Source organism: Tachyglossus aculeatus, chromosome 4, assembly GCF_015852505.1.
Source record: "Tachyglossus aculeatus isolate mTacAcu1 chromosome 4, mTacAcu1.pri, whole genome shotgun sequence".
NCBI lineage: Eukaryota > Metazoa > Chordata > Mammalia > Monotremata > Tachyglossidae > Tachyglossus > Tachyglossus aculeatus.
Window position 1 is genome coordinate 62,672,162 of NC_052069.1, and position 25,735 is coordinate 62,697,896.

Consider the following 25,735-nt stretch of genomic DNA (forward strand, 5'->3'; position numbering starts at 1 on the left):
GGAGGGGAAGGAGGTAAGGCGGGGGGATGGGGAGGGGGAGGTGGGGGAGAGGAAGGAGGGGGTTCAATCCAACACTAAATCCAGAAGCAGCGTGGCTCAGTGGAAAAGAGCACGGACTTTGGAGTCAGAGGTCATGGGTTCAAATCCCGGCTCCTCCACTTGTCAGCTGTGTGACTTTGGGCAAGTCACTTCACTTCTCTGTGCCTCAGTTACCTCATCTGTAAAATGGGGATTAAGACTCTGAGCCCCCCGTGGAACAACCGATCACCTTGTAACCTCCCCAGCGCTTAGAACAGTGCTTTGCACATAGTAAGCACTTAATAAATGCCATTATTATTCCACCTTCGCAGCATTGCTAAAACCTGCCCTTTCTTTTCCATCCACACTACTACCGCTTTAATACAATCACTTAGCCTCTCCCACCTTGATTACTACTACATCAGCCTCCTTGCTGACCTCACAGCCTCCTGTCTCTCCCCTCTCCAGTGCATGCTTCACTCTGCTGCCTGGATCATTTTTCTACAAAAATGTTCAGTCCATGTTTCCTCATTCCTCTATAACCTCCAGCAGTTGCCCATCCTCCTCTGCAACAAGCAGAAACTCCTCACCTTTGGCTTTAAAACACTCAATCACCTTGCCCTCTCCTACTTCACTATGCTCTTACTGCAACCCAGCCCACACACTTTGCTCCTCCAAAGCTAACCTTCTCACTCTACCTCGATCTTTTCTATCTCACCGCTGACATCTTGCCCATGTCCTTCCTCTGGCCTCGAATGTCCTCCCTCCTCAAATCCTATAGACAATGACTCTCCCCTCCTTCAAAATCTTATTGTAGGCACATCTCCTCCAAGAGGCCTTTTCTGACTAAGCCCCCTTTCCTCTTCTCCCACTTCCTTATGTATCACCCTAAGTTGCTCCCTTTATTCGTCCCCCCCACCAGCCCCACAGCGCTTACGTACTTATCTGCAATTTGTTTATATTAATGCCTGTCTTACCTCTAGACTGTAGGCTCACTGTGAGAAGGAGCGTGGCTCAGGGAAAGAGCATGGGCTTTGGAGTCAGAGGTCATGGGTTCAAATCCCGCTCCGCCACTTTTCAGCTGTGTGACTTTTTTTATAGCATTTGTTAAGCGCTTACTATGTGCAAAGCACTGTTCTAAGCGCTGGGGGGATACAAGGTGATCAGGTTGTCCCACATGGGGCTCACAGTTATCATCCCCATTTTACAGATGAGGGAACTGAGGCTCCGAGAAGTTAAGTGACTTGCCCAGGGTCATACAGCAGACACGTGGTGGAGTCGGTGTTCGAACCCATGACCTCTGGCTCCAAAGCCCGTGCTCTTTCCACTGAGCCACGCTGCTTCAATTTACTTCTCTTTGCTTCAGTTACCTCATCTGTAAAATGGGGATTAAAACTGTGAGCCCCCCGTGGGACAGCCTGATCACCTTGTAACCCAGCGCTTAGAACAGTGCTTTGCACATAGTAAGCGCTTAACAAAACCATCATTATTATTATTGTGGGTAGGGAATTTCTGTTTATTGTTATAATGTGCTCTCCCAAGCTCTTAGTTCAGTGCTCTTCACCCAGTAAGGGCTCAATAAATATGACTGAATGATTGAATATCTGTAATTCATTTATACTGTTGTCTATCTCCCCCTCTAGATTGTATTCACCTTGTGGGTAGGGATGTGTCTACCAACTCTGTTACATTATTCTGTCTCCCAAGAGCTTAGTACAGTGCTGAGCACACAGTAAGCACTCAATAAACATGATTGACAGTTATCCAACCAGCATATTAGCCATCTGAATTTCACCTGTATCCACAAAGAAGGTTTCCTTACCTGGCCCGTAATAATCAATCAGTTAATCATATTTATTGAGCGCTTACTCTGTGCAGAGCACGGTACTAAGCACTTGGGAAAATACAATATGACAGAGTTGGTAGACACGTTCCCTGCCCACAACAAGCTTACAGTCTATTAGTGATGTCAATTCAGACTCCCTTGCAGTGATTCTAGTATATATTATTTTCATTTATTAAGCACTTACTATGTGCAAAGCACTGTTCTAAGCTCTGGGGAGGTTACAAGGTGATCAGGTTGTCCCACTTGGGGCTCACAGTCTTAATCCCCATTTTACAGATGAGGCAACTGAGGCACAGAGAAGTGAAGTGACTTGCCTAAAGTCACACAGCTGACCAGTGGCGGAGCTAGGATTTGAACCCATGACCTCTGACTCCACAGCTCATGCTGTTTCCACTGAGCCACGCTACTTCTCTATACCCTAAGTGGAACTCTGGGTTTTAAGATTTTTCTCCCAGGAGATATAAAATCAGCTCTCCTCCTCAATTCTTTTCTTCTTTGGACCCTGGAGAGGACTGGGATTTGCTCCTGGCAGGAATTTAACAATAATTACTGCCTGTCCTTGACTCGCAGTCACCCAGCCTGCAACCATTCTGTGGGTATCTGTGGGTCATGTCAGGTCTAGCTGGGACAGCAAATTTTCCCGTCTATTAGCCTGACGCAGAAACTGAGAATATTTGGAAAAAGCAGCGTGGCTCAGTGGAAAGAGCACGGGCTTTGGAGTCCTACAGAGAACTCACGCCCTACTGAGAACTCACCTCCTCCAGGAGGCCTTCCCAGACTGAGCCCCTTCCTTCCTCTCCCCCTCGCCCCCCTCTCCATCCCTCCATCTTACCTCCTTCCCTTCCCCACAGCACCTGTATATATGTATATATGTTTGTATATATTTATTACTCTATTTATTTTACTTGTACGTATCTATTCTATTTATTTTATTTTGTTAGTATGTTTGGTTTTGTTCTCTGTCTCCCCCTTTTAGACTGTGAGCCCACTGTTGGGTAGGGACTGTCTCTATATGTTGCCAACTTGTACTTCCCAAGCGCTTAGTACAGTGCTCTGCACACAGTAAGCGCTCAATAAATACGATTGATGATGATGTTGATAGTAAGTGCTCAATAAATGCCATTATTATTATTATTATCCGTTCAATTTGAAAGTCAATCAGTGGTATTTATTGAGTGCTTACTGTGTGCAGAAGACAGTACTAAGCAGTTGGCAGAGTATAATACACTAGAGAAGCAGCGTGGCTCAGTAGGAAAGAGCCCGGGCTTTGGAGTCAGAGGTCATGGATTCAAATCCCAGCTCTGCCAACTGTCAGCTGTGTGACTTTGGGCAAGTCATTTAGCTTCTCTGTGCCTCAGTTACCTCATCTGTAAAATGGGGATTAAGACTATGAGCCCCCTGTGGGACAACCTGATCACCTTGTAACCTCCCCAGTGCTTAGAACAGTGCTTTGCACATAGTAAGTGCTTAATAAATGCCATTATTATTAGTGCTGATAAATGTGATCCCGGCCCACGAGAAGCCACCCTTGATTATGTGGCCGTGGAGCGCTCCCATTTCGGATTCCTAGTGCCTTTCCCACTGTGAATTGGGGGCGTGGGGAGGGCTGCCTTGAGCTCCAGCCAAGAGGTTTGTAGTCTTTATGGCGAGAGTCACTGTTTCGAGCAGGGCTTGTGTGGAGAGCGGGCCTTCCTTGACTCCATATCTCTTGCTTTGAAGGGGAGGAGATTTTCAATTCAGGTGGTGAAGATTCAGTTCTGGGTCCCCCTCTATTCTCCATCTACACCCACTCCCTTTGAAGACTCAACTGGGCAGGGCCTCTCCAGACCCCACATAGAAAAAGTCTGAGTGCTCTGAGTCCCTTTGAGGTCATCCAATGTGCTTACTCGCTCTCTCTTTCTCCCCCCACCCCAAACCTTTCCTTCCCTCTGTCTCATTTCCATTCTTTCTCTCCCCGACTTCCCAGTTCTCTATTCTAAAATGATTTTACTAGCATGCCTTCAAGTTAGTCGTGTTGAAATTGAACGTGATAAAATTCTAAGGTTTATGGACATTTTTATGAGGGAAGTGTTTTATGAATTTGAAGGGTGGGATGTCTTTATCAATTTCTGCAGAGCCTTGTATTATGAGTAGGGTACAGTATCTAACCACTTGTGGACTCCCTCTTTTTAGGAGTAGAAGTTTGATGAAGAATAAGAGAATTTCTGAATGTTTACTTGACCTAAAAGTTCATCCAATCCAGAATCTTCAGCCTTTACACTCACCAGGTAATTGTCTTAATCGGCCTCTCAGAATAGTAATAAATGTGTTGTGCATAGAACCTTCAAAGTAAGTCTGAAATAAAATTAAATCCAGTTATCGATTACCCAGAATTTGAGATGATTCTGATTCGTGCTGACCACCTGCTTTCCCCCTGCCGTGTCTGTTTCCAAAGGAAGGCAGGTTTCTTCTAGTAGTAATATTGTTTATTGAGTCGCCACTGGCAACAAGGCACTATATTAGGCGCTTGGGAAGTACAGAATGTTGAAGTGGCACAGTCCTGCCCCAAGGAGCTTTCACTGCAACCAGGACCGAAGACAAAAAATATTTGTATCAAGGCTGATCTGGCCCAACCTTAAGGTATCTTGGTTCCTACTCGTGGTAGTCTTTATCTGGTTGTCATATATAACCTCAGTAACCTCCCAGTTTATGGAGATTGTTTGTCAGGGATTCATGGATAGATCCAATCTGCGGTATTCATTGAGTGCCTCCCTGCCATCTCTCAAGGAGACATCTCTTGCCTCCTTTCACAATCTCTCCCCTCAATTTGCGCCTTTAATCCCTTCGCATCTTATGGAAACACTTGCCCCCTTACAGTATTGTTTTGTTTTATGGTATTTGCTGAGCACTTACTATATGTCAAACACTGTTCTAAACACTGGAATAGGTACAAGTTCATTTGGTCTGACACTGTCCCTGTCCCACATGGGGCTCACAGTCTAAGTAGAAGGGAGAACAGGTATTTAATCCCCATTTCACAGTTGAGGAAAGTAAGGCACAGGGAAGTTAAGTGATTTACCCAAGGTCACACAGCAAGTATTTGGCAGAACCGGGATTAGAACCCAGGTCCTTCTGATTCCCAGGCCTGTGCTTTCCAGTAGGCTGTGCTACCTTATTCCCTCCCTGACCACTATCTTCAACTACTTACTCTCCAATGGCTCCTTCTCCTTCACCCCTTGAATAACCCCAGGGTTGCCCATCCATCTTCCATGACAAGAGAAACTCTTTATCATTGTCTTTAAGGCCATCAATAAGCTCTCTTACTCTTATTCATTCATTCACTTAATCGTATTTATTGAGCACTTACTGTGTGCAGAGCACTGTACTAAGCACTTGGGAAGTACAAGTTGGCAACATATAGAGATGGTCCCTACCCAACAACGGGCTCACAGTCTAGAAGGGGGAGACAGACAACAAAACAAAGCATGTGGACAGGTGTCAAGTCATCAGAATACATAGAAGTAAAGCTAGATGCACATCATTAACAAAGTAAATAGAATAGTAAGTATGTACAAGTTCATTCATTCAATCGTACTTATTGAGCGCTTACTGTGTGCAGAGCCCTGTACTAAGTGCTTGGGAAGTACAAGTTGGCAACATATAGAGATGGTCCCTACCCAACAGTGGGCTCACAGTCTAGAAGGGGGAGACAGACAACAAAACAAAACACATTAACAAAATAAAATAAATAGAATGAATATGTACAAATAAAATAAATAGTGTAATAAATACGTACAAACATATACATATGTACAGGTGCTGTGGGGAGGGGGAGAGGAAGGAGGGGGCTCAGTCTAGGAAGTCCTCCTGGAGGAGGTGACCTCTCAGTAGGGCTTTGAAGGGAGGAAGAGAACTAGCTTGGCAGATGTGCGGAGGGAGGGCATTCCAGGCCAGGGGGAGGATGTGGGCCGGGGTCAATGGCGGGACAGGAGAGAACGAGGCCCAGTGAGGAGGTTAGCGGCGGCAGAAGAGCGGAGGGTGCGGGCTGGGCTGGAGAAGGAGAGAAGGGAGGTGAAGTAGGAGGGGGTGAGGTGATGGACAGCCTTGAAGCAGAGAGTGAGGAGTTTGTGCCTGATGCGTAGGTTGGTAACCACTGGAGATTTCTGAGGAGGGGAGTAACATGCCCAGAGCGTTTCTGCACAAAGGTGATCCGGGCAGCAGCATGAAGTATAGACTGAAGTGGGGAGAGACAGGAGGATGGGAGATCAGAGAGGAGGCTGATGCAGTAATCCAGTTGGGATAGGATGAGAGATCGAACTAGCAAGGTAGCGGTTTGGATGGAGAGGATAGGGCAGATCTTGGTGATGTTGCAGAGGTGAGACCTGCAGGTTTTGGTGAGATTGGATGTGAGGGGTGAGCGAGAGAGAGGAGTCGAGGATAACACCAAGATTGCGGGCTTGTGAGACAGGAAGGATGGTATTGCCATCTACAGTGATGGGAAAGTCAAGGAGAGGGCAGGGTTTGGGAGGGAAGATAAGGAGTTCAGTCTTGGACATACTGAGTTTTAGGTGGCGGGCAGACGTCCAGATGGAGATGTTCTGAAGGCAGGAGGAGACCCGAGCCTGAAGGGAGGGAGAGCAGGGGCAGAGATGTAGATTTGGGTGTCATTAGCATAGAGATGACAGTTGAAGCCTTGGGAGCGAATGAGTTCACCAAGGGAGTGAGTGTAGATAGAGAACAGAAGGGGACCAAGAACTGACCCTTGAGGAACCCCTAAAGTAAGGGGATGGGAGGGGGAGGAGGAGCCCGCAAAGGAGACAGAATGAATGGCCGGAGAGATAAGAGGAGAACCAGGAGAGGATGGAGTCTGTTAAGCCAAGGTTGGATAGCGTGTTGAGGAGAAGGGGGTGATAGACAGTGTCGAAGGCAGCTGAGAGGTCGAGGAGGATTAGGATAGAGTAGGAGCCATTGGATTTGGCAAGAAGGAGGTCATTGGTGACCTTTGAGAGGGCAGTTTCGGTGGAGCGTAGGGGACGGAAGCCAGATTGGAGAGGGTCGAGGAGAGAGTTGGCTTTGAGGAATTCGAGGCAGCGGGTGTAGACGACTCATTCAAGGAGTTTGGAAAGGAATGGTAGAAGCGAGATAGGGCGATAAGTAGAAGGGAAGGTGGGGTCAAGAGAGGGTTTTTTTTAGGATGGGGGAGACGTGGGCATGTTTGAAGGCAGAGGGGAAGGAACCAGTGGAGAGTGAGCGGTTGAAGATGGAAGTTAAGGAGGGGAGGAGGGACGGAGCGAGAGATTTCATGAGATGAGAGGGAATGGGGTCAGAAGCACAGGTGGCTGGAGTAGCACTTGAGAGGAGAGAGGAGATTCCACTTCAACCCAGCCCTCACACTTCACTCCTCTAACAGCACCTTATTTCCTTTACCTTGTTGACCCTTTTCTCATGTCCCCTCTCCATCCAGGAACTCCCTCCCCATTCATGTGACAGAACCCCACTCTCCCCATCTTCAAAGCCCTATTAAAATCATATCTCCTGCAAGGAGCCTTTCTTGACTAAACTTTCATCTCCCTCCCTATTGCATTGCTTAAGTACTTGTGTTCATACCTCCAGCTATTTGATAGTCATCCCACTCCTGCCCTAGATCACTTAAGTACATATCCTTATACTCCTGTCTGAAATTTCTTTTATTGTCTGTCTTCCCCACTAGATTGCAAACTCCTTTAGGGCACGGATCGTGTCTACCAACTGTGTCGTATTGTACTCTCCCAAGTACTTAGTACAAGGCTCTTCTCTTAGAAAGTGCGCAATAAATAATATCGATTTAAAGTGTGCAAAGCATTGTACTAAGTGCTATCCACCCTCCCCTTTGCATCAACTCTGAATTTGGCTGTGTACCCCTTAAACACTCTGATACCCACCAATATACCTATAAATATTATTTTCTCTACTCTTTCCCCTATCCCTAATATATTTTAGTGTCTGTCTCTCCCTATATTCCTTGTGGGCATCTACCAACTCTGTTGTACTGTATTTTTCCAAGCCCTACACACAGTAAGCATTCACATGGCATAGCGGATAAAGCACGGGCCCGGGAGTCATAAGGTCATGGGTGCGTCATGGGTGCTAATCCTGACTCTACCATTGATCTGCTGTGTGACTTTGGGCAAGCCACTTACCTTCTCTGTGTCTGTTACCTCATTTGTAAAATGGGGATTGAGACAGTGAGCCCCTCATGAGACAATCCCTTATGGATTCTTCTAGACTGTGACAGTCTTCTAGACTGTGAGCACACTGTTGGGTAGGGACCGTCTCTATATGTTGCCAACTTGTACTTCCCAAGCGCTTAGTCCAGTGCTCTGCACACAGTAAGCACTCAATAAATACGATTGATTGATTGTGTCCAGCTTGATTTGCTTGTATCCACTCCAGCGTTTAGTACAGTGCCTGGCAGATAGTGAGCACTTAACAAATACCATCATTATTAAATACAACTGATCAGACTGATTGGGAGAGTTCAGAGCATCCAGTTTGGCAGTTTTCAAGCTGCCCTGAGCTTGGTAAGTGGAAGTGTTAGCCTGTCTATACTCCACTCTTTCCACCCTTGTCTTGTTTTGTTGTCTCTCTTCCCCTTTTGTTGTCTGGCTCTACCACTGATCTGCTGTGTGACTTTGGGCAAGCCACTTACCTTCTCTGTGTCTGTTACCTCATTTGTAAAATGGGGATTGAGACAGTGAGCCCCTCATGAGACAATCCCTTATGGATTCTTCTAGACTGTGAGCCCACTGTTGGGTAGGGACCGTCTCTATATGTTGCCGACTTGTACTTCCCAAGCGCTTAGTCCAGTGCTCTGCACACAGTAAGCGCTCAATAAATACGATTGATTGATTGTGTCCAGCTTGATTTGCTTGTATCCACCCCAGCGTTTAGTACAGTGCCTGGCAGATAGTGAGCACTTAACAAATACCATCATTATTAAATACAACTGATCAGACTGATTGGGAGAGTTCAGAGCATCCAGTTTGGCAGTTTTCAAGCTGCCCTGAGCTTGGTAAGTGGAAGTGTTAGCCTGTCTATACTCCACTCTTTCCACCCTTGTCTTGTTTTGTTGTCTCTCTTCCCCTTTTGTTGTCTGGCTCTACCACTGATCTGCTGTGTGACTTGGGGCAAGCCACTTACCTTCTCTGTGTCTGTTACCTCATTTGTAAAATGGGGATAGAGACAGTGAGCCCCTCATGAGACAATCCCTTATGGATTCTTCTAGACTGTGACAGTCTTCTAGACTGTGAGCACACTGTTGGGTAGGGACCGTCTCTATATGTTGCCAACTTGTACTTCCCAAGCGCTTAGTCCAGTGCTCTGCACACAGTAAGCGCTCAATAAATACGATTGATTGATTGTGTCCAGCTTGATTTGCTTGTATCCACCCCAGCGTTTAGTACAGTGCCTGGCAGATAGTGAGCACTTAACAAATACCATCATTATTAAATACAACTGATCAGACTGATTGGGAGAGTTCAGAGCATCCAGTTTGGCAGTTTTCATCTGTAGCTGGCCCTGAGCTTGGTAGGACCCCTGGAAGTGTTTGCCTTTCTATACTCCACTCTTTCCACCCTTGTCTTGTTTTGTTGTCTGTCTCCCCCTTTTGTTGTCTGGCTCTACCACTGATCTGCTGTGTGACTTTGGGCAAGCCACTTACCTTCTCTGTGTCTCAGTTACCTCATTTGTAAAATGGGGATTGAGACAGTGAGCCCCTCATGAGACAATCCCTTATGGATTCTTCTAGACTGTGACAGTCTTCTAGACTGTGAGCCCGCTGTTGGGTAGGGACCGTCTCTATATGTTGCCAACTTGTACTTCCCAAGCGCTTAGTACAGTGCTCTGCACACAGTAAGCGCTCAATAAATACGATTGATTGATTGTGTCCAGCTTGATTTGCTTGTATCCACCCCAGCGTTTAGTACAGTGCCTGGCAGATAGTGAGCACTTAACAAATACCATCATTATTAAATACAACTGATCAGACTGATTGGGAGAGTTCAGAGCATCCAGTTTGGCAGTTTTCATCTGTAGCTGGCCCTGAGCTTGGTAAGACCCCTGGAAGTGTTTGGCTTTCTATAATCCACTCTTTCCCTTTCCCCTTCCCTCCACACCCTCTTTACCCCCCCCACTTCTGGGTCAGCCTGGACACACCACAAACAGAAGTGGTCTGCTGCCCAAACCCCTTTCTAGAGGAAATGATTGCTCTCTACCCACTCTGGTTAGCAAAGCCTCTGTTTAGCCCAAGTTTCCAGAGATATTCAGAGGATTCAGAGAATCCACAGAGAGCAGAAGAGGAAAGACACAGCAATTTCCAGAATCTCGGACTTTCTTTTTTTTAAAGCCTTGTGCTAGGCACTGAACTAAGGGTAGATGTAAGATAATCAAATTGGATAAAATCCATGTCCCACATGGGCTCACAGTCTTAATCCCCATTTTACAGATGAGGGAACTGAGGTCCAGGGAAATTAAGTGACTTGCCCAGTGGTCACACAGCAAACCACTGGCAGAGCTGGGATGAGGACTCAGGTCCTCTGACTGCCAGGCATGGGCGTTTCTCCGTCAGACCACACTGCTATGCTCTAACTGCCTTAGGTAAATTTAAAGAAACAGTCAGAGGAGAAATCCCGAGCACTGGAAACATGTGCAAGCAGTACTCTTCCACTGTAAAGTTTAATTTTTAAAAATGACTTACAATTTAGACTTTTCAGAAATTTACAAAAGCTCATACCAAGATCGTGGCTTCGTGGAAAGTGCACCGGCTTGGGAGTCGATCAATCAATCAAATTTATTGAGCGCTTACTGTGTGCAGAGCACTGTACTAAGCGCTTGGGAAGTACAAGTTGGCAACATATAGAGACAGTCCCTACCCAACAGTGGGCTCACAGTCTAAAAGGGGGAGACAGAGAACAAAACCAAACATACTAACAAGATGTGGGTTCTAATCCTGACTCTGCCACTTATCTGTGGTGTGACCTTGGGCAAGCCACTTCATTCATTCAGTAGTATTTATTGAGCACTTACTGTGTGCAGAGCACTGTACTAAGCGCTTGGGAAGTACAATTTGGCAACATATAGAGACGGTCCCTACCCAACAATGGGCTCACAGTCTAGAAGGGGCTCACGAGAAGCAGCGTGGCTCAGTGGAAAGAGCACGAGCTTCGGAGTCAGAGGTCATGGGTTCAAATCCCGGCTCTGCCAATTGTCAGCTGTGTGACTTTGGGCAAGTCACTTCTCTGTGCGTCAGTTACCTCATCTGTAAAATGGGGATGAAGACTGTGAGCCCCCCGTGGGACAATCTGATCACCTTGTAACCTCCCCTGCGCTTAGAACAGTGCTTGGCACATAGTAAGCACATAATAAATGCCATCATTAGAAGGGGGAGACAGACAACAAAACATGTGGACAGGTGTCAAGTCAGAACAAATAGATGGTCTATCCTTAACGGTAGGAGATAGATCAAGGAAACCCACCATCACACACTTCCTCCCACATCCTCTTGCCTCTGATGGAGATCCAATACTAGACTGGACCAACTATTATAAGCACTCAATACATACCATTGATTGACTGGCCACTGGGCTATCCCAGTATTGACAGTGCTTATGTTCTTATTCCCTACCCAGAAACACCTTGCTTTTAACACAGTTATCCCGAAATCCCCTCCAAACTTCACTTCTCTGGGCCTCTGTTACCTCATCTGTAGAATGGGGATTAAGACTGTGAGCCCCAAGTGGGACAACCTTGATTACCTTGTATCTGCCCCAGTGCTTAGAACAGTGGTTGGCAAAGAGTAAGCGCTTAACAAATGCCATAATTACTATTATTAGTAGTATTATCTATAGTTAGTAAAATGCTATTAATTACAGGAATGAGGATGTTCGACTACATGTACTCATCAAAACATTGCACAGTACCCCTGTAATTAAAGGGCAAATAAAAAATCTTAATTTAAATATATTTGGGCCTGAACTAACTAAAGGCTAGAAGAAAATAAAGTTAGTTTTATTGATATTATAGGTATATTCTGAAAAAGAATGCCTCACTTTCTGTATTCCGTTCCCGAGAGGCCCGCCCGCCCCCATCACACCGCGGCCTTGCCGCTCCCGGAAGGCTCCTCTCCTCAGAGCGCCGCCATTGATGCCCGGGACTCCGTTCCCGAGAGGCCCGGCCGCCCACCCACCCGCCATCTCAGCGCCCCCACGGACGCCCCCCCCTGCTTCCACCCCCCCCACTTAGGAGGCCTTCCGTAAAGTGCCCCTCATCCCCCCCCCCCTTCCCGGTCCGGTCCTGACTGACTCCCCCCCCCCACCCCCCAAGTAAAAAGCCCTTGTTAGCACCTTGTTAGCACCATGTTAGCACCATGTTAACGACAACCTCATTCACGCCTCCTCAGCCCTCCCATGCTAGTTGACTGTTGGCTCCCCTCCCCAGGTATCTCTGCTCCCTGACCCCCCTTAACTGGCCCACCCTACTCCAGCTCTTAATAGTTTGTATCTGCTCTCTGTGGCATCATTGTCTGCCAATTCTATTATTGCCATAGCATATTGATTGCTCAACTACACCCTGTGATGCCATCGCCTACTTTTATCATTGCTACTGTTTTATTGCTTCTGCATCTCAATTGTTAACCCCCCGCGGTACTGTAACTCGCCCTGCTGACCTCACCATGAACTTTCAGTTCCCTTGCTCCCAACTGCCATTCCCATTCCTCACCTCCCCCTTCCCCTCTCCCACCCAGCTGTTTCCCTCCCTCTCACCCACCAAGACCGCTCCCCCTCGACCCCTACCAAGAATTCCTCTGTACCAGCGCAGGTCCTCCGCTTCTCCCTCCCGGCCCCCTCCCTCCCCTTCTCCCCGCCCCCACCCCATCCCAGTTCTCCTTTCCCATCGCCACCCCCCTTCCCACTCTCCCCGCCCAGGCCCCCCCCCAACTCATCCCAATCCAAACCCTCCCTACCCCTCGCACCCTTCCCCCTCCCTCCCCACCCTCGACAGCTGATGCCAAGTGTGGCCTCTGGAACCCCTGCTCCGTTTTAAGTAAGATCCCTTTCATCCTGGACCTTTTCTTTTCCAGTTCTCTACTCCTCCTCGCCCTAACTGAAACATGGCTGTCGCCGGACGACACGGTCTCTTCTGCTGCTCTCTGCAGTGCAGGCCTCTTCTTCTCCCACTCCCCCAGACTCACCGGAAAAGGAGGAGGTGTCGGTTTCCTTCTCGCCCCCCAATGTCGCTTTCGCACTATCCCTCCTCCCCCTTCCCTTTCCTTCCCTTCCTTTGAAGCCCACATTATTCGCCTCTACCACCCCCTCCAGATTCTTGTAGCCGTCATCTACCGCCCTCCGGGCCCCACTTCCAACTTCTTTAACGACTTTGACCCCTTCCTCACATTCCTTCTCTCCTTCTCCATGCCCACTCTGATCCTCGGAGACTTCAATATCCACATGGATATCCCTAACGACTCCTCTGCCGCCCGCCTTCTATCTCTCCTTGACGCTGCCAACCTCTTCCTCCACCCCACTTCACCCACTCACCAACTTGGTCATACCCTCGACCTCATCATCTCCTACCGCTGCACTGTGTCCACCCTCACCAACTCTGTGATCCCTCTCTCTGATCATAATCTTCTCACCTGCCTCCTCACTCACACTCCTTTCCCCTGTAAATCCGTATTACTCCCTCACAGAGATCTCTGCTCTCTGGACCCCACCCATCTTTCGGAGCGCCTCACACCCCACCTCGCCGCCCTCTCCTCTCTACCCAGTCTTGATGATCAGATTACTGCTCTCAACTCTACCCTTTCTACTCAGCTAGACTCGCTCGCTCCCCTTTCCCTCCGCCGCTCTCGCACCACTAACCCACAGCCCTGGATCACTGCCACTGTCTGCCTCCTTCGCTCTTATGCTCGAGCTGCCGAACGCTGCTGGCAAAAGTCTAAACACCATGCCAACCTCGTTCACTTCAAGTTTATCCTTTCCTGCCTTAACTCAGCCCTCTCTTCTGCCAGACAAAACTATTTCTCCTCCCTTATTGACACCCATGCCCATCACCCCCCGCCAGCTCTTCCGTACATTCAACTCCCTTCTCAGGCCCCCGGTTCCTCCCCCTACCCCTTCCCTCACCCCCAACAATCTGGCCTCCTACTTCATTAACAAAATTAAATCCATCAGGTCCGACCTCCCCAAAGTCTCTTCCCCCCTTTCTCCAACCCCCCGGCTCTCAACACTCTCTGCTACTCTCCCATCCTTCCCAGCGGTATCCTCAGAGGAACTCTCCTCCCTCCTCTCAAGTGCTACTCTGGCCACCTGTGCTTCTGACCCCATTCCCTCTCATCTTATGAAATCTCTCGCTCCATCCCTTCTCCCCTCCTTAACTTCCATCTTCAACCGCTCACTCTCCACTGGTTCCTTCCCCTCTGCCTTCAAACATGCCCATGTCTCTCCCATCCTAAAGAAACCCTCTCTTGACCCCACCTCACCTTCTAGTTATCGTCCCATATCCCTCCTACCATTCCTTTCCAAACTCCTTGAACGAGTTGTCTACACGCGCTGCCTAGAATTCCTCAACACCAACTCTCTCCTCGACCCCCTCCAGTCTGGCTTCTGTCCCCTTCATTCCACGGAAACTGCCCTCTCAAAGGTCACCAATGACCTCCTGCTTGCCAAATCCAATGGCTCATACTCTGTCCTAATCCTCCTCGACCTCTCAGCTGCCTTTGACACTGTGGACCACCCCCTTCTCCTCAACACGTTATCTGACCTTGGCTTCACAGACTCCGTCCTCTCCTGGTTCTCCTCTTATCTCTCCGGTCGTTCTTTCTCAGTCTCTTTTGCAGGCTCCTCCTCCCCCTCCCATTCTCTAACTGTGGGGGTTCCCCAAGGTTCAGTGCTTGGTCCCCTTCTGTTCTCAATCTACACTCACTCCCTTGGTGACCTCATTCGCTCCCACGGCTTCAACTATCATCTCTACTCTGATGACACCCAGATCTACATCTCTGCCCCTGCTCTCTCCCCCTCCCTCCAGGCTCGCATCTCCTCCTGCCTTCAGGACATCTCCATCTGGATGTCCGCCCGCCACCTAAAGCTCAACATGTCGAAGACTGAGCTCCTTGTCTTCCCTCCCAAACCTTGTCCTCTCCCTGACTTTCCCATCTCTGTTGACGGCACTACCATCCTTCCCGTCTCACAAGCCCGCAACCTTGGTGTCATCCTCGACTCCGCTCTCTCATTCACCCCTCACATCCAAGCCGTCACCAAAACCTGCCGGTCTCAGCTCCGCAACGTTGCCAAGATCCGCCCTTTCCTCTCCATCCAAACCGCTACCCTACTAATTCAAGCTCTCATCCTATCCCGTCTGGACTACTGCACTAGCCTTCTCTCTGATCTCCCATCCTCGTGTCTCTCTCCACTTCAATCCATACTTCATGCTGCTGCCCGGATTATCTTTGTCCAGAAACGCTCTGGACATATTACTCCCCTCCTCAAAAACCTCCAATGGCTACCGATCAATCTGCGCATCAGGCAGAAACTCCTCACCCTGGGCTTCAAGGCTGCCCATCACCTCGCCCCCTCCTACCTCACCTCCCTTCTCTCCTTCTACTGCCCAGCCCGCACCCTCCGCTCCTCCACCGCTGATCTCCTCACCGTACCTCGCTCTCGCCTGTCCCGCCATCGACCCCCGGCCCACATCATCCCCCGGGCCTGGAATGCCCTCCCTCTGCCCATCCGCCAAGCTAGCTCTCTTCCTCCCTTCAAGGCCCTGCTGAGAGCTCACCTCCTCCAGGAGGCCTTCCCAGACTGAGCCCCTTCCTTCCTCTCCCCCTCGTCCCCCTCTCCATCCCCCCATCTTACCTCCTTCCCTTCCCCACAACACCTGTATATATGTATATATATTTGTACATATTTATTACTCTATTTATTTATTTATTTATTTTACTTGTACATTTCTATCCTACTTATTTTATTTTGTTGGTATGTTTGGTTCTGTTCTCTGTCTCCCCCTTTTAGACTGTGAGCCCACTGTTGGGTAGGGACTGTCTCTATGTGATGCCAATTTGTACTTCCCAAGCGCTTAGTACAGTGCTCTGCACATAGTAAGCGCTCAATAAATACGATTGATTGATTGATTGATTGATTGTATTGAGGACAAAGTAGGACAAAATACTTTGCGTATTTTATATTTGCCTATAAAAGGCCATATGAGTGGGTTTTCTCCTATCTGTATGATTTTTGCATTAAATATAAATATAATATATTTATATAATAAATATAAATATAATAATAATAAATATAAATAAACTTACATATTATTTAGCCACAAAATAACTTATGATTATTTTGATTATTCAGCCATTTAACCATCCTACAATTGCCTCCCCACCATTTTTTGCTTATCATTAGGATCTCCACCAACAGCGAGCAGAAAGAAATGAAACGATAAGAAATTGAAATATAGTGTCCTGTTAGAGGCTTTTGTAGGTGAAGGAATTGGCTAAATAGCTTTTGGATTATTGATGGATTTCAGTTGCTCAGTGCTGTCCCTGTTGACAGGAGTGTAAATACTTTACAATGCCTGTGAAGAAATACTTATATCCTGATTGTGATACAATTTTAAACAACTCATCAGGAGAATTTTTTTTATAACCATACCACCCCTTTAAAAGAATGTTTCTATTCGAAAGACTAATATTCTATGTAACAGCTAATTTCTAAACAAAAGTCTTCTTTGTACTACAGCAGGTGGTAGGCATGTGGAATTTATCAGATGAAGCCATTTAGGCCAAAACTTTCAAGTTTATAGGTGAATATTCCCTAATTCATTACAAGAGAGAAAACTGCATGTAGGAGGAAAAAAGTTAAGGGTATTAATAATAATAATGATAGCATTTACTAAGCGCTTACTATGTGCAAAGCACTGTTGTAAGTGCTGCAGAGGTTACAAGGTGATCAGGTTGTCCCACGGGGGGCTCACAGTCTTAATCCCCGTGTTACAGATGAGGTAACTGAGGCGCAGAGAAGTTAACTGATTTGCCCAAAGTCACACAGCTGACAAGTGGGGGGGGGCCAGGATTTGAACCCATGACCTCTGACTCCACAGCCCGGGCTCTTTCCACTGAGCCACGCTGCTTCTCCAATGGTTCTTAGATGGTTCAATCTTAACCACTAAGATTGATGTCAAAGAGGGCAAACGTCATAGTTCCTTCCTGCACTCCATGTCAGAGAATTACTGGGCTGGATGGATCATTTTTCTCAAAAAAAAAAAAAAAAGTTCAGTTCATCTTTCCCCATTCCTCATGAACTTGCAATGCTTGCCAGTCCACCACCACATCGGCTTTAAAACATTCAATCGGCTCTCCCTGCTACGTTACGTCCCTGACCTTCTACTACAACCCAATCTGTACACTTCACTCCTCTAACACCAGCCTACTCTCTCTGTACTTCAATCTCCTCTATCCTGCCGACGACCCTTTGCCCGTGTCTCCTTCCTCTGGCCCGGAACTCCTTCCCTCTTCATATCCAACAGACCACCACTCTCCCCACCTTCAAAGCTGTTCTAAAATCACACCACCTCTAAGAGATCTTCCCTGACTAAGCCCTCATTTCCACTCCATTCTCTCCCCCTCTATATCACCTCGGGCTGCATCACCCTTAAGCCCTTGATATTTACTTCAGGCCCAGACTTCTTTACACTCTGCCATTTCCCCTCTCTGTCAGCGCTTAGAACAGTGCTTCAGCGCTTAGAACAGTGCTTTGCACATAGTAAGCGCTTAATAAATGCCATCATTATTATTATTATTATTTTAAAGTCTGTCTCCCCTTCTAGACTATAAGCTCCTTGTGGGCAGGGAATGCGTCTACCAATTATGTTGTCCTTAACTTCTCTGTGCCTCAGTTCCCTCATGTAAAACGGGGACTAAGACTGTGAGCCCCACCTGGGACAACTTGATCACCTTGTATCCCCCAATGCTTAGAACAGTGCTTTGCACATTGTAAGTGCTTAACAAATTCCATCATCATTATTATTATTATTATTACTCTCCCAAGAGCTTGGAACAGTGCTCTGCACATGGTGAGTATTAATGATTGATCGGTTCTTAACTCAGTAATGCTGCCTATCTTCCATTAAAATAGGTTCACCAAATAATTCACCTAGTATTTACTCATACTCAGCAGAATCATTCCTACCTGGAATTTGCAAAGACTTCATTGGTTCAGCATTAAATTGCCTCGGACAAAGTTATGAGGAGGAAAAGACTTTGGCAGACAGCATTATAAGTAATTTTCTTAAAATTCAAATTGGAGTCACTATGATTTCAAATGCACATGAAAAACAAGATGAAGAAAGTCAAGAAAACTGTAAGTAAATTTCAATTCTGAACGCATTTGCCCCACTTCCTCCTCCTCCATTGAGTGAGCTCTCATTGCACCTAGAGAAAGGTGTTACAACAGTACCTTATATTTATACAGCTTTTTTATTTTTTAAACTTCTTTCACATCAATTATTCGTTTAGCTTCACAATATCCTGGTGACATAGGGAATGACAGATATTAAAATGCACAAATGATCACAGTAAATTTGATTTTATTTGGAGATCATTGCTTCTCATCAACTTTTTACTACCTTTTTCAGTTTTCTCTCTGGATCGTGCCACTCAGTCCTTTAGCATCCAGATGACTTCATCTTTTGAACAGCTTGTGATTCTGAGCAAGCACTGGCTTGACAGTCTTCCACAATGCAGTGGTACTTCAAGACCCGATGAAGACTTGAGACAGGAAATTAAAAACCTGGGAGGATTCTTGCAGTTATTCTTGCAGGTACAGTGATTGGTCCATTGCCATTTCGTGGACATGAAGTTGTTCACTGTCAATCAAATTTTAAGTTTGTTTAACACTTGGAAACTTTCATTTTTGAGAGACTTGAGCTCTAGGACTCTCTTCCAAAGTTTCATCATAATAATTATGATGATAACAATTTTGGTATTTGTTGAGCACTTATGTGCCAAGAACAGTACTAAGCACTGGGGTAAATAGAAGATAATCAGATCAGACACAGTCCCTGTCCCACATAGGGCTCACAGTCTAGGGGGAAGGAGAACAGGTATTTAATCCTCATTTTACAGGTGAGGAACCTGAGGCTTAAAGCAATTAAGTGACTTGCCTGAGGTTACATTGCAGCTTAAGAAATGGTACAAGCCTTCTCCTTACCTAAATTGAATTTTGATTGAAGTAAGAGCAAGGAAGATTATGTGATTTTTCTTGTCAAATGCCATTTGTCAGGATGGTTTAAGATTATGCAATAGATGTTATGGAAGTGCACATATATGAGGATAGCTAGACATTATGAAATAGGGTTCTGATATGATGGGATAAGTATTTAGTTCCCTCTGTCACTTCATCTTCCTCTCTTCTACTTAGAAGTAGTAGTACCATTAGCACTTAGTAGTAGTAAGTACTACTAAATAGTAGTACTTAGTAGTAATAATAGTACCATTAGTCAATCATTCATATTTATTGAGTGCTCACTATGTGCAGAGCACTGTACTAAGTGCTTGGGAGAACACAATATAAGAGAATTATTCCCTGCCCACAGTGAGCTTTCAGTGTAAAGGGGAAACAGACATTAATATAAATAAATAAATTGCTGATATGTACGTAAGTGCTAAAGGCCTGAGGGGGGAATGAATGAAGGGAGCAAGTCAGGGTGATCAGAATGGAGAGGGAGAAGAGAAAGGAGGACTTAGGGAAAGGCTCTTGGAGGAAATATGCCTCCAATAAGGCTTTGAAGAGGAAGAGAGTAATTGTCTGCTGGATATGAGGAGGGAGGGCATTCCAGGCCAAAGGCAGGACGTGAATGAGATGTTGACAGTGACATAGATGAGATCAAGTAAGAGTGAGAAGATGACAAGGTAGAGTGAAGTTAGTGGGCTGGGTTGTAGTGGGAGAGTAGTGAGGCGAGGTTGGAGGGGGCAAGGTGATTGAGTGCTTTAAAGCCAATGGTGAGGAATTTGTTGTGTAGGTGGATGGAAAAACCTCTGGAGATTCTTGAGGAATGGGGAAACACAGCCTGAACATTTTTAGAGAAAAATGATCTGGGCAGCAGAGTGAACTGTGGACTGGAGTGGGGAGAGACAGGTGGCTGGGAGGTCAGCAAGGAGACTGATACACTAATCAAGGCAGGATAGGATAAGTGCTTAGATTAACATGGGAGCAGTTTGGATGGAAAGGAAAGGGTGGATTTGTGCAATGTTGTGAAGGTGGAACCAAAAGGATTCAGTGATGGATTAAATATAAGGGTTGAATGTAAGAGAAGCATCAAGGATAACTCCAAGGTTACGTATGGGCTTGTGAGACAGGAAGGATGGTGGTGTCATCTACAGGATGAGAAAGTCAGAGGAGGGCAGGGTTTGGGTGGGAGGATGAGAAGTCCTGTTTTAGACATGTTAAGTTTGACTTGATGGGAGGACATCCAAGTAGAGATGTCTTGAAGACAGGAGAAAATGTGAGACTGCAGAGAGGGAGAGAGATCAAGGCTGGAGATGTAGATTTGGAAGTCATCCACATAGAGGTGGTAGTTGAAGCCATGTGAATGAATCAATTCTCCAAGGGAGTAGGTGTAGATGGAGAATAGAAGGGGACTCAGAACAGTTAAGGGTTGAGAAGCAGAGGAAGAGCCCGTGAATGGACTGAGAATGAGCGGCCAGAGAGATAACAGGAGAACCAGAAGAGAACAGTGTCAGTAAAGCTGATGTTGGATAATGTTTTCATTTGGGGGTGGTTGACAGCATCAAAAGCAGCTGAAAGGTCGAGAGGATTAGGATGGAGAAGAGGCTGTTGGATTTAGCAAAAAGTAGATCATTTGTGTCCTTTGGGTGGTTTCTATGAAGCGAAGGGGACAAGCCAGATTGGAGGGGCTCAAAAATAGGAACTTGAAACAGCGGATGTAGACAACTTGCTCAAGGAATTTGGAGAGGAATGGTAGGTGAGAAATGCGGTGATAACTGGAGGCAGTCATGGGGTCAAGGGAGAGTCTTTTAGGATAGAGGAGACGAGCATTCCTGAAAGTAGTGGGGAAGAAGCCGTTGGAGAGTGAACAGTTGAAGATGGCTGAGCATTTGAAGATGGCTGTTAGTGAGGGAAGAAGGGAATGGGCAAGTGTTTTGATAAGGTGCGAAGGAATGGCGTTGGATGCACAGGTGGAAGGGATGGATTTTGAGAGAAGACAGGAGCTCTCCTCTAGAGATACTCCTGAGAAAGGTAGGAGAGTCGAAGAAGGGGCAGGAGGAGGGAGGGAATGGAGAGGATCAGTGGACACTTTAGGTTGATCACACTTGATGGTTTCAATTTTCTCAGTAAAGTCGGGAGCCTAGTCATTAGGGGCGAGATGGGGAGGTGGCAGGGGTGAGGGGTTTGAGGAGGGAGTTGAACATCTGGAACAGCTGATGAGGGCAGTGGGAAAGGGTGTCACTGAAGATGGAGAAATAATTTTGCTGGGCAGAGTTAAAGCACACAAGGATAAATTTGAAGTGGACAAAATCAGCTTGATATCTAGGTTTCCTCCAGCAGTGCTCTGCGGCTTGTGCACAAGAACGAAGGAGTTGGGCTGTGGAGGTGACCCAGGGCTGTGGGTTAGTGGCACCAGGTTGATGAAGAGATAGGGGAGCAAGTGAGTTGAGTTGAGAGGGTGGTTTTGAGAGCATCAATTTGGTCACCTAGGGAAGGTAGTTTGGGTATGGAGGCTAAGTGGGGCATGAGGAACTGAGAAAATTGGATGTGGTCAGAAAATCAGAGGTCTCTGTAAGGGAACAGTACAGATTTATGGGAAGGAGGTGTGTGGGAGAGGAGGGAAGTAAGAAGGTTGTGGTCAGATAGAGGGATTTCAGATTTTGTGAGGTAGAGATTGTACAGTGGTTAGAGACGATGAGGTCGAATGTGTGTCCAAGTTGGTGAGTGGGCAAGCTGGAGGTAAAACGTTGGATTTTATTCCCCAGTACAGAAATCCTTAATCTAACTGAAATACCCAACTCCATTTTTCAGGGGTGTTGTTCAGATATTTCCTCAATGGTAAAAGAAGCACAATATAAAGTTGTTCAAACAGTACAACAAGCAGTGAAATGTGTGGGACAGTTGGCTATCCTGAAAGGAACTAAGCTGCATTTTTCAGAGTATGATGAGGAGAGTGAAGCCGGTGTCCAGGTAAGAAGGGTTAAAACAATTATTTTTTTCACAGCTTTGTGCAAATTGGACATGTTATTTTCTGAATGGATATCATTTTATGACAAATTCTTTTCAGAATAGGAAGAAAGGCACAAAAACTTCAGTTAGATTTTAAATTGTTTTATTGCCTAAATACAGCTTCTTGACAGGTAGCCCTTATATCTGGATTGGCAGTGTGAAAGTGGGGTACTTGATTAGGTTTGCTTTTGCTGTTTTATGAGGAGGCACATGTGACAATCAGTATATGTTCAATTGTTCACAAATGATTTTGGATATGGTAACTTGCCTTATCGATGGAGAAAGACATTTCTCCTATGCTTCCAGCATGAAATGCATCTGATAGAAGCTTTCAATTTCCTTCATTGTTTCATTTTCTCAATCAGATCAAACCTTACTGTAAAACTGGAATTTGTTATTGAAAGAGAATTTGGGACAAGTATGTTGACAGAATTAACACTCATTTTGTTCTGCATCAAGCAGAAACTCCTCACCATTTGCTCTAGTCATTGGTCAGCTCTCCACCAGTGGTTTTTCTTAATTATCCATTTCTTCACCTACTTTTCACAATCTAAGTCTATTTTGCTCTCAGTTCTCTCATCTTCTTTCCATTGCATTTCCTCCCCTGACCGGAATTCCTATCTACTCCCTCAAGTCTGCCATATCCACTTTGAAAGCCCTCCTAAAAATTCACTTCAGAAAGATCCTAATTAGTTAAAATTGACAGTTGAGTCTCTCTTGCGTTTAAAAAAAATTGAGTAACATATGCATCTCTCTTTAGATGGGTTTCAAAATTGCCATTTTTGATGGAGTAAGAGCAGAAATGAAGTCTCTTTTAGAGTCTGGGCTAGAAAAAACAAGGGACCTTCAGAAGGAACTTTTAAGACAGAATCCACAAGATGAGGTAAGATGAAAAAATGTTCTTATGATTCGATGATGCTTACTAGATAGTTGATATCCCAAAACTCAGCTTCCTATTGATAGTTTGGGATGGTGTTGGTGGAGGATTCTGAAATTAAGATATTTCAGATCACGTTCCAAGGCCAAAGGACTGTAGTATTCAGAGAGGAAGATTGAGAAAAGTTCATGGTACCCTCAAAATATTTCTAAATACTTAGACACAGAAGTTTAATGTACAAGGGAAGGAAAGAGGGGACCCAAATAAGTATTTTTTCATGTTTAGCATGTAGAGTAGAACTTTCAGTAAGTCTACCAGCCTGTCCCTGTGGAGAGAGAGAAAGAGAGAGAGAGGGGGAAGGAGAGAGACAGTGAGAGAAGGAGGGAGACAGTGAGAGAGGGAGGGGAAGAGAGGGAGAGAAAGAGCAAGAGCACTGATCCAGGGATACCTCTACCAGGTTTTAAAGGCCATGCTAATTGACTCTCTTTCCCAGACAATTTTGGGACAGGTAATAATAATAATAATAATGGTATTTGTTAAGTGCTTACTATGTGCCAAGCACTTGTCTAAGCGCTGGGCTAGATACTAGGTTATCAGATAGTCCCACGTGGGGTTCACAATCTTAACCCCCATTTTACAGATGAGTTAGTTGAGGCACAGGGAAATTAAGTTACTTGCCCAAAGTCACACAGCTGACAAGTGACAGAGCTGGGATTAGAACCACGACCTCTGACTCCCAAGCCCTTGCTCTTTCCTCTGAGACACACTGCTTCCATAAGCCATAGACCTTATGGCTTCTGGGAAACACAGTTCCTAGGATGCTAAGGTACAAAGGACAGCAATGAATCCAGCGACGCTGGGATCCAGCAATGCTGGGATTGAAGCAAGCATTGCCTCCTTTAGGAATTGGGAGTGAGATTATGCCCCACTGCCATTCTGAGATCTGGGGGATCATGGATGACAGCAATCCACAGAGCAGAACCTGCTTCCTGTGCTCTACACTGAAAAAAGCTGGGTCTTTTCTAGAGAAAAGACCAGATTAGGCTAGCATTGGGGATGCTGGGTTTAGGAGCAGGCTGTGGGCTTCAAAATCAAGTTTCAAGGTGGGGCTGAGGAGGCTAAGTATTGGCAGTTCCAGAGCAGAGGTTCTTAGTGTCAAGGGTGATTCAATATTTAACATGTAGATCCGTAGAGCGCTAGGGTGCTCTAGAAGTGTATTAGTTGAAATATGTAATTGTGTAACAATGAATTAAAATCTCCTGATAGGTTCAAAAGGAGATGAAAGCTAAAGCTGCGAGTCTGATTAAATCACTTGAAAATATCATGACTGAATGGAACAAGGTAAGGGTACTCGCTCAGGGTAATGCTTTTGATCCTTTAGCCAGAATATACCTTATTTCCTAAACATCCTCTATTTGTGATCTTTCTTTGTAAGCTCTCTAGCAATATCTTTCTGTTCTGTATCTAGCAACAACTGTTTTTGTCTAAATTAAGCAATGTCATCTCCAGCGGGGGAAGGAGTCAAGGAGAGGTAAGGAGAACTGAATAACAAAACTATATATTTGTGAAGAAGTGTTGGGCTTTTTTTATAATTTCCTCCTCCTACCTCTCTATATACTTTGTCTCCAGCCTTTTTATAGTGTGTCTCCCCATTCTAGGCTGTAAGGCTTTGTGGGCAGGGAACGTGTCTACCAACCCTGTTTTTAATTATTATGGTATTTGTTAAGTGCTTACTATGTGCCAAGCACTGTTCTAAGTACTGGGGTAGATACAAGGTAATCAGGTTGTCCCACGTGAGACTCACAGTCTCAATCCCCACTTTACAGATGAGGTAACAGGCACAGAGAAGTTAAGTAACATGCCCAAGGTCACACAGCAGGCAAGGGACAGAGACGGGATTAGAATCAACGACGTCTGACTCCCAAGACCGTGCTTTTATATTGTACTATCCCAAGTGCTTACTACAGTGCTCTGTGCACAGTTAGTGCTCAGTAACTATGATTGATTGATCCTGTATTGTTCTCTCCCAGTCACTTAGTACAGTGCTCAGCACACAGTAAGGGCCCAATAAATACTATTGATTTGATTTGGAACTGCTTGTTAAATAGCTTCTTCCTCTTTGGCATTGCGACTTTCATCTTAGCAGAAGAACAAATCTCTGAGTCACTGAGAACAATGTGCCCAGCGCAGCTGTTCTTCCATTTGCAGTCATTTAAGCAGGCAGAGATGCATGCTTTCTGTGTTTAGTAATCTTCCATTTGATAGCTATAATGGTTCCCAGAACCCTGTCGTATAAACAAATCAGCATTTACGAGTTTATTTATGCCTATCTTCAACATTTTTGAATATATGTTGTTTCAATTACTAATCTCAACTGCTCATTTGTAAATATTTTTATCTGTCCCTGTTGAATATAAGCTACTTATGGGAGGGATATGGGTTACCTCTGTTTTTTGGTAATTCCCAGGAGTTTTGTATAATCTGTTACACCAAGTGGGTACCCAACAAAGCCTTCTTGAATTACTAGGCAGTATTTTTTTTATGGTATTTAAGAGTTTACTATGTGCCAGACACTGTATTAAGCTCTGAGGTAAGCTAATCAGGTTAGACACAGTCCCTGTCGCCCATAGGGCTCACAGTCTTAATCTCCATTTTACAGATGAGGTAACTGAGGCACAGAGAAGTGGAGGGACTTGCCCATGGTCACACAGTGGACAAGTGGCCAAGCTGGGATTAGAACCCAGG

The 25,735-nt window shown here is 45.8% G+C and overlaps 1 protein-coding gene across 2 annotated transcripts in view; it reads left to right on the forward strand.

Moving 5' to 3' along the window:
• Nucleotides 1–25,735, forward strand: part of KIF14 (kinesin family member 14) — a 90,758-nt gene that overhangs the window by 55,593 nt on the left and 9,430 nt on the right. Inside the window, exons 22-27 of one of the 2 annotated variants that reach the window (XM_038746043.1) lie at nt 4,037–4,131; nt 18,013–18,237; nt 18,512–18,696; nt 21,916–22,074; nt 22,874–22,996; nt 24,257–24,331. In XM_038746043.1, the coding sequence (XP_038601971.1) occupies nt 4,037–4,131; nt 18,013–18,237; nt 18,512–18,696; nt 21,916–22,074; nt 22,874–22,996; nt 24,257–24,331 (862 nt within the window). The remainder of the gene's footprint in view (nt 1–4,036; nt 4,132–18,012; nt 18,238–18,511; nt 18,697–21,915; nt 22,075–22,873; nt 22,997–24,256; nt 24,332–25,735) is intronic. The other variant, XM_038746042.1, reaches the window with a different exon arrangement.